Source organism: Seriola dumerili, unplaced genomic scaffold, assembly GCF_002260705.1.
Source record: "Seriola dumerili isolate Sdu_G_001 unplaced genomic scaffold, Sdu_1.0 BDQW01000415.1, whole genome shotgun sequence".
Lineage (NCBI taxonomy): Eukaryota > Metazoa > Chordata > Actinopteri > Carangiformes > Carangidae > Seriola > Seriola dumerili.
Genome location: NW_019174670.1, coordinates 628,357 through 637,561, shown reverse-complemented (window position 1 = coordinate 637,561; position 9,205 = coordinate 628,357). Strand labels below are relative to the sequence as shown.

The following is a 9,205-nucleotide window of genomic DNA, read 5'->3' as shown; positions in this document are numbered from 1 at the left end:
TCTGTATATTTTAGTGTAATCACCAGAACAGGTGAGCGGCTTTCTGAACATGATCAATACATGAAGTCCACACAGGTACACAGGATCATCACCAATCAGCCAATTATATCAGGGGGAGGGGCTAAATGACCTTTGATAGGCCAGAGGAGCGGATCATGACTCTCAGGGGGGGACACAAGGAAAATCTGATAGGTAACCAGATCATTTAAGGCATAAAGAAAAGAAACCAGATTCACCAGATATTCTGACCTGTGATGAAGGTCAAAGGTCAAAAAGGTCAGGAATCACTATAAACTACCTCAGCTTAACCTCATCACTTCAGCCTCTCAGGACATGTAGACAGGGACAGACAGGGACAGACAGGGACAGACGATGCTGAGCTCTGCAGTGATACCACTCATGTAACTTTTAATATGAGACTTGTACAAAATATCTGATGTTGCAGTAGAAATGTTACTGATTTCAAATGAAACACACAGGCTGCTTCTCAGTTTGTCAGCTGCTGGTCTGCAGCAGAACTAGCACCTGAAGTCGTGAAGAACATAAAACCTGAAGGAGTCTCTGCTGAGCACCGGTCAGACACAGAAACAAGTTTCTGAGCGCAAAAAAAAAAATTCACAAAAATACGTGGCTCTTTTTTTAGGGGGGTGGGGGTGACGGGGAATAAAACATGCACGTTCAAGAAAAAAAAGAAAGGACTCTTCCTGACACAGAAGCTTGTAAATGAGCAGCTGCTGATTTCAACGTTCAGTTTAAACGCTCCCGGATGTGTTCGGACTTTTCCTTGAACTCGCATGTTTTTAAAGTGTTCCTGATTCGCGGTTGGTGCAGACTGACGGGGTTTCTTCAGCCAATCTTGTGCCTGCGTCTGAAGACATCTTCTCTTCCTCCTGGAGTCACACAGACGGTCTCGCACTCCCTCTGCGTCTTGAAGCGGTTCTCATTGCCGCCGCAGCCGCTGTACCAGAAGGGGGAACACCGCCGCCGGCTGCTGTTGAAGAACCACATCAGGGTGTAGTTCCTGCAGCTGCCCGCCTCGTGTCTGAGTGAACAAACATCTGGATGAAGACAGGAGAGAGAGATGACAGTTGTTACACTCAGGATGTGACTCTTCTCTTTAACATCTGGCAGGTTGTGGTGATGACATCCTCTGAATCTAAGGGACCACACCAGGTGAATTAATCATATAGATTTTATATTTGGTGAAGGCCACAGGGCTGAAACATCCGACCCTGACAGTGAAACTGTTCTCAGACTTTTTCTCTTCTTCATGCAGCTTGTGTGTGTGTGTGTGTGTGTGTGTGTGTGTGCATGGTTCCATCTTTACCTTTGGAGACTGAGCTGGTCAGCTGCTGTGTCTGGTGCAGGATGTTTGAACCTGTCAGAGAAAACACAGTCATCCACAAGCTGCAGGTATTTAACACATCAACAACACGTCATCTCACACACACACATAAACATCATCACATACACACACACATACACATCATCACACACACACACACACACACACACACACACACACACACGCTGCAGCGTTGCAGGTTGAAGTTTGGTACATTCACAGCGATTCACATCCATCAGTTCACATCTTCACTATACTGAGTTCATTATTACAATGAGATGACTCATTAACTTGGTTAAAACCAGTTTCCTGCAGTCCCCATCTTAAAGATATGGTTCTGGTGTTATTCTGTCATCTTGCACAGGTTCACTCTGTGTTCCCAGAACGCGAACCAAGCCAGGTGAAGCCAGTTTCAATCAGGGCTTCAAACAACATCACTGTTTACTGCAGCTCACCAATAAATCACATACGTAACATCTGTGCAATCTTTTGCATTTGCTTGTTGTTAATGTCTTCTGTGTATTTAAACACTGTTTTAATGTGTTTCCAGGCCTCTGTAAAGCACTTGCCTTGTGTCTGAGTGCTGCTGTAGTAATAAACTTGCCATGCTTTTATTTTTAATACTGTCAACAAATCCCATCTCTAGATCCGAACCAACAGTCAACGCTCTCTGACCTCCCCCCTCTGTCTCTGTCTCTCAGCTCCAAAATTATTGGTTCCCATAGAAAATATATTAGTTCCAGTAAAACAAAGTCTCGGTAATTTCCTGAACCAGCTGCTCACTGACGTTTTTGACAAACAAACAGCAGCGCTGTGTGTGTGTGTGTGCGTGTGTGTGTGTGTGTGTAAAATGAAGTGGGAGTTACCATTGATGTAGTGTCCTAAGACTGGACTCTGGCCTCTGGTCAAACCGTGGATGAGTCTGGTCTGACTCTCTCCTCCTTGTGTCTGAAGCCTCTGCTCCGGCTCGTCTGCCACCCACTCATCAGGCTCTGCCGACCCCTGACTGGACACACAGCAGCCAAAGTTCACCCATTCATCTTCATTCATGGTCACATGTTTCTGTGAAACCCTGAGCTGTGAGTGAATGAATTACCCCTCTATGAAGACTTGTCCTCCCCCCGGAGCGGCCAGCTGACCGCAGGTCAGTTTTAATGATGGAGGAGGATACGTGTTCATTCCCTCTGAAATAAACACAGGACAAAGACATTCATGTTTGTTGGAGAATATGTAAAGTGAAGTGGATGATCTCTGGAGCTGCAGACTAACAGACAGACAGTGTGACTGATTGAATCTGGAGTCTGGTCTCACTGTTGAGGGCGGAGAGGAAGACTCTGAAGAAGCGCTGGGCGTAGCCCTGCTCGTCGGCCTTCAGTCTGCCCACGTGGATCAGGTGCTGCTGGACAGGTGGACTGGCCAGCTCCTCCACCTGCGTCCAGATGTAGCGATCGCCCACCGCCACCACAAACAGCGCCACCCCCTCACACTTGGCCTTCTGGGAGATGTACTTCAGCATGCCCCGGTCGGTGTAGGCCGTCTCTGTGCCCACCACGACCATCAGCACCCTCCTCCTGCGGGGCTGGCTGGCCTTCAGGAGCACCTCCCTCAGGGTGAACTCCAGCGTCTGTCCCAGAGCCGAGGAGCCGCCCTGCTGCCGCATGTTCTGGATCAGGTGTCTCCTCATCGTGTTGTGGTCCTGGTAGGTCTGGAATCCAAACTCCACCTTGGGAGCCCGGGTGCCGCTCTGCTGGACGACAGCCACCCGGGCCTGGTTGTCGACTCGGCGGGGCTGGGGGCTAACGACCAGCTGCTCCACCACAGAGCCCAGCAGCTGCTGCATGCCAGCGTACTCATCAGCCTGCATCTCCCTGGAGCTGTCCACCACCATGACCAGGTCCACATCCGCCTCCTGAGGCTGCACTGGCTTCTGGAGGAAGGCGCATCGCTCTGAATACTTGCAGGGGTCTGAAGACACGACAGAGTATCGAGAACAGCTGGTTAGAAAATGACTCCTGATGTGACAACTATGAACGCCTCTAAACCTCCTGTAAAGACACTATACATTTCACTGCTGCTGCCCCAAAACCCCCTTAGTGGGATCCCTGATGATGTGTGCTGTAGCTAGTGTCTACCAAAAGTCTGCATGTGAGGTGTTTAGGGGACATCTGTAAATTGTACTATTAGTCTGCATGTGAGGAGGTTCTTCCATGGGCTTCTTTTCTGGGGCCCCCCAGAGTCTAGTATCACCACTGGTTTGATCTAGGATATGTGCGTGGTACCACTTTCACTGTGACACAGAAGCCGAAAGCAAAACATTTTCATTTCAACCCTGAACCTGAAATCCCCACAAATCCTGAGGAAAAGTAACAGGCAAGAGACTGTGCACAGATAGCTGATCTGAGTTTCTTTAGCAGATGTCTGGCCTCAATCTCACACTTTAATCACTTCGTTATCACAACCTACAAAAGACAAAGACACATAAATGAAGCACATCTCTGATAACATGGCCAGTGATATAGTTGATAAGAGTGTGAGTGCTCACCGTAACAGATTGCACATTGCTTGACATCCTTTAAGTCAACAGCCATGTTGTCCCTCAGCACTTTGAAGATGAAGTGTCTCGAGTCATCAACCTGAGATGAAAGAGAGGCTGTCATTATTTATTTCTTCAGCATTGGTAAGAGGACATATTACCACAGGAGACATTAGGTAAGTAGGGCTTAACGCTGGAGACACATTTCTGGCAACAAACGTAAATATAATCAAAAGTGACTAAGTGCAAAGGGAGTTGGAATCAGTTAGAATATGAAGGTCAAGCAAGCTCCCAAAGAGCCGCTCCCCCTTTGATTCACTGAATCTGCTGAGAAAAATGTTGATGATGAAGATGGGAGGACAAAGATTTAAAACAGTCCAAGACAATTGTGAAGACAAACCTTCAGCAGTGCATTAGGAGTCAAAATAAATGTGGAGTGGAATACTTGCTGTTTTTATCCCATGTGTCATAGTGGAAGACAAACAATGCAACATCTGGGATGCCTCCAAATGTCCCCCTGCAATCTCTTGTCTAGTTTGACAACTTCTATGATGTTTCATTTGACGCTGAGTGATAGGAGCACAGAGAGCTCATCAACTGGAACGCCCTTCCTGGATGCCTATGAGTCCTATCCAAGTCACGCTGGGACCTTCTTACCTAATGTCTTGAAAAGAAGAATATCCTGCACACTGCTCTTGCTCAGGATCACAATTTATTGATCATCCTAACGATTCGGTCTCTCTAGACCTTCATCAGAACTGTAGATCTGAATCTTTGCACCACTGTGACACAGTCAGTCTTAAAATGTAGCCTCTGAATGATGCGGGGCCTTGAATTGGGACACAGCCAACATCAGCCGTACTCCAGTCCAGAGAGCGGTGGTGATGCGCTGCAGTGATCTGGTAACAACCAAAAATGCCAGGGGAATAATCTGGGCATTTATCAGTTTAATTATGAACTTCAGGTGAGACAAGAGTTCTGCTCATGTCATAGTGTGTGTTAGTGCAGCTGGTGTTACCACAAGGGGCAGGGAAAGAGGCTTTCTGATGTGCACATGACACTTGAAGTGGCTGAGTGTCAAACCAGTTTATCAGCTGCTGATTAAAAAAAACCTACCTCCATGGCTCGAAGAATGCCTGGAGCATTTTGCAGAGAGATGACTGCTGGGAAAATGTTTGAAGCTCTGTACTCCATCATGGCGGTAACAATGTCTTTAACATCATGGGATGGCCCACCAGTGAAAAATACCGCCACCTTCCTCATCATCCTTCCTGCTCGGACACGTTTGAACACGTTCTGACCCACAAAGCGCATGGCGGCCCCCAGCTGGTGCTGGTCAGCTGTGCGTGCCCGGGTGATGCTCTTCACAGACTCGATCAATTGATTCTTATGGACGTAGTCCTGGAAGCGGATCAGGTACTTGGTGTGGGTGCTGTATCCCACCACTGCGACCCGGGCGCCTCTTGGACAGTTGCTCTGGGAGATGGTGATGTCCTCCAGCAGAGAGACGAGAGCATCGCGCTGCTTCCCGAAGGCAGCTTCGGTCACCTCTTCAGACATGTCCAGAGCAAACACCAGCTCTGTGGGGAAGACTGGGCACTCTGATCGATCTGGAGGAGTTGATGTTGAGAGAATTGGAGAAAAAAGTAAAACTACTATACAAATACAACCCAGAGTCCTTAAACTGGTAAAGGTATAGTCAGACTGAGCAACAAGCTGCAACACAAATACAAAAGCTACAACACAAATACAAAAGCATTAATACGAATGCAAAAGCAACAAGACAAATGCAAAAACAAGGGAGACTGTTTTTGCTAGCGGATAAGCACAAGTTTTTTTGGGGAAGCATTTTGTGTGAACCAGGGACTCACTGCTCAGACCATTTGCCTACTTGGTATGCACCCTAACCACTCCGCTATGAATACTTGTAACTAAAGTGTAAAGTTCAGAGCTCATGGCCCAGAAACACCAAGATCAAGATGTGACACAAGATCTGAGGTGATGTGACCAAACAGAGACATGATAGTGACGAAGGTTTATCAAACTGCATCTGGATCTAGGATTTAAATATATGATATTACTTATTTATGTAAGTGGAAATGGGGCCTCATACTTATGTATTTTACGTAACTGAAAAACATGATTTAAAAACACAGTTCGGCCACTTTTAAAAGACTTTGTACAATTTCTACATAATTTAAATATATATCTTACAACTCACTTCTCTGAGACAGAAACTTACTGTAGATGAATCAAAGCTTTTCTTATATCACTGAACTACACTAACAGTAATTTGTCTACACAGAGTGATAGGAGAGGCTGATGTCACTGCCAACCTCCATCCAAAACCAACAGTTACAGACGTGAAAACTGACTTCAACAGAACGGGGTGAGAGGTGTTGATGTTTGCCTGATGCTCTCACTCGTTTGGCAGCTCAAAAGTAAATCTTACAACTCAAACTTTGTGCTGTACTCACCATGACTGTTCCGAGTGAGAAAACAGAGACATACATACCAGAACAACAAGCTGTGTGGAGGAGAAAAATCATCTTTAGAGCTCAGCTGGTCTGTACATTTTGCAGTTTGTTCTCATTTTGATGTTGCAGAAATCAATCAAAAGGTAAAAGGTTTGTATTCACAACACTCAGAAAAGAGAATCCATGAAGACACTCAAATACAAATCTCCTCCTGGGCTTAAATGTTTGCATTTATATTTTCTGAATACTTACCACAGTTGTCTCTGATTAAGCTGACCAGCTGACACTCCTGACAACAGAAGAGATGTTGTGTAACATAACACAGTATCATATATAATTTATCTCAGTGTTGGCAGGTGAAGTGAATTTAAGGTGGACTTACAGAATAGCTACTGTTTCCAGGAGGACCTCGGGGACCCTGGATGGAGGGAAAGGAGAAACTTAACTATTCTCTTCAATCAGTGTCACAATTATTTACATAGTGAAGACGCCTCAAACGCCTCAGACGCCTCAGACGCCTCAGACGCCTGCTGACGCCTGCTGACGCCTGCTGACACCGTATAATTTATTCATTTTATTTTATTACTGACTGATTCTCCTGCTGCTCTGATGGTGGTGTGGTTTGATTCCACTCTTACCATGTGTCCTTTAGGACCCAGGCCTCCAGGATCGCCTGGTCCTCCTGGCGTGCCGGAGTTCCCCTGGGTGGATCACACCAGAAATAAAAATCAAATGTGATGCAAAAGCACAGTAAATTAAAAAATAAAACCAAATCATTCACTCACGTCCCGACCGTCGTTCCCTTTTTTTCCTGGATAACCTATGGTTCCATTCAGACCATCTTCACCCTGAGCACCAGAAAACACAATGGAAACTCACATCTGAACATTTTAAACTCTGACAGGCTTCTTGTTTTTCATGTTGTGACTTCAGGGTTGTGTATGATTCAGATATCAATTCTCAGAAAATGGACTGACTCACCAGTAAACCAGGGTATCCAGGAAAACCAGGATCTCCCTGTATAGAGAAGGAAAGACTTTATATCCATCTGCGGGTCATAGAGCTGTCAAGAGGACTTTCTAAATTGTTAGGCATCTGTTTTTGTGAGGATGTGATGAGGAGACTGGAACTAAATTTGCAATAAAATTATGAAATATTTTAAGTCCATCATGTTGGTTCTACCTTGGCACCTTTGATTCCTGGAGGTCCATAACCATCTCTACCATCCTGACCCTGAAACAGAGCACAGCCAGTCAGTCTGAGTCACTTTAAATATACACTTTATATCAAACAATATTTACAAACACAGCAAACGTTCAGCTCCCTACCGGCTGTCCTCTGGGTCCCCGTGGCCCTACAGAGCCCTTTACGCCCGGATCTCCTGGTTGACCCTACAACAGAAACAACAATTAACATTTAAAAAAAAAAGAAATCACATTATCACTCATTTTATTTTACTGAATTATATTCTAAATGTTTTAAAACCTCTTTATTTTAGTAAATAAGTAGCAAAAAATAACTGACAGAGACACCTTGAACTCTTTGTTAGCTAAGAGCTATCACAGCCAGATGTAATGATAATCTTCTAGTCTGAACATGATGTGATGAGGCACAGGAAATGATGTCACACACCTTCTGTCCATTTGGGCCGTGACGTCCAGGTGCTCCTGGTTCTCCGGGTCGTCCATGTTTACCCTGCAGGGAAACTCACAGAGTCAAAGCAGAGCGGAAACTACCAAACTGTTCATTATAGTCACATGGTACAAACCCTGAACCTGGAGGGCAATGAGATGATACCAGGAGGTGTGTGAGGGACAGATCAATACTCAAATCAGTACTTCTGTACCATCTGTAACTTTGTGATGTCACAATGAAACCCACCGTCAGCCTTTTTTTGTTGTTCTTATTTTAAGTTTATGAACATCACAACACCAAGTGGCCAATCCATCACTAAGCTAACAGATCTAAGACAGAGCTAGAACGGCCGCATCACGAGTGTATGTTTATGTGTATGCTTGGCCAAACCTCAAGAATTCATTCACTAATTATGATAAAATAAACTTCATACTTTTTATTACAGTTGGCACTACATTAAGTATATGAGTCTCCAGACATGGATGTAACCACCAAAACCTAATCTGTTCATCGAAGTACTCCAGCAAAGTTTTCCAGCTCCTCCTGGAGGATCCTGGGGCATTCCCAGACCAGATGAGATATATAATCTCTCCAGTGAGTTCTGGGTTGACCTCGAGGTCTCCTACCAGTTGGATGTACCTGGAAGAAGACCAGGGGAAGGTGCCCAGGCGGAGGCATCCTTACCAGATGCCTGAATCACCTCAACTAGCTCCTTTTGAAGTGAAAGAGCAGCGAATCTACTCCCTGCTCCCTCTGGATATCTGAGCTTTCGGTAACTATTTACAGCTCATGACCGTAGCTGAGGGTCAGAACAAAGATCAACTGGTAAAACGAGAGCTTTGCCTTCTGGCTCTGCTCCCTCTTCACCACAATGGTCCGGTACAACTTCCACTTTACTGCTGGTGCTCCACCCATCCCCCTGCCCATCTCCTGCTCCATCTTAGCTTCACTCGTGAACAAGACCCCGAGACACATGAACTCCTTACTTGGGGCAGAAACAATCCCAATCTGAGCAAAGAGCAATCCACTGTTTTCTGGCAGAGAACCATGACCTCAGACTTGGAGGTTCAGACTTTCATCCCAACCACTTCACACTTGGCTGCAAACAGGCCAAGTACATGCTGAAGGTCACAGTCTGATGAGGCCAACAGAACCACATCATCTGCAAATAGTAGGGAGGGAATTCTGAGGGTCCCAAACCGGACACACTCCTCT

At 45.7% G+C, this 9,205-nt stretch overlaps 1 protein-coding gene across 1 annotated transcript in view; it reads right to left on the bottom strand.

Annotated features, from left to right (window-relative positions):
* Positions 1 to 383: 383 nt before the first annotated feature.
* Positions 384 to 9,205, bottom strand: part of LOC111233703 (collagen alpha-6(VI) chain-like) — a 38,673-nt gene continuing 29,851 nt past the window's right edge. The window contains exons 25-40 of the mRNA XM_022761581.1: positions 7,988 to 8,050; positions 7,684 to 7,746; positions 7,538 to 7,588; positions 7,337 to 7,372; positions 7,141 to 7,203; positions 6,994 to 7,056; positions 6,738 to 6,773; positions 6,608 to 6,644; positions 6,394 to 6,405; positions 4,995 to 5,488; positions 3,888 to 3,978; positions 2,657 to 3,310; positions 2,442 to 2,529; positions 2,212 to 2,351; positions 1,328 to 1,378; positions 384 to 1,058 (exon numbers count right to left, since the gene is read on the bottom strand). Of these exons, the coding sequence (XP_022617302.1) occupies positions 847 to 1,058; positions 1,328 to 1,378; positions 2,212 to 2,351; positions 2,442 to 2,529; positions 2,657 to 3,310; positions 3,888 to 3,978; positions 4,995 to 5,488; positions 6,394 to 6,405; positions 6,608 to 6,644; positions 6,738 to 6,773; positions 6,994 to 7,056; positions 7,141 to 7,203; positions 7,337 to 7,372; positions 7,538 to 7,588; positions 7,684 to 7,746; positions 7,988 to 8,050 (2,154 nt within the window). The 3' untranslated portion in view covers positions 384 to 846. The remainder of the gene's footprint in view (positions 1,059 to 1,327; positions 1,379 to 2,211; positions 2,352 to 2,441; positions 2,530 to 2,656; positions 3,311 to 3,887; positions 3,979 to 4,994; positions 5,489 to 6,393; positions 6,406 to 6,607; positions 6,645 to 6,737; positions 6,774 to 6,993; positions 7,057 to 7,140; positions 7,204 to 7,336; positions 7,373 to 7,537; positions 7,589 to 7,683; positions 7,747 to 7,987; positions 8,051 to 9,205) is intronic.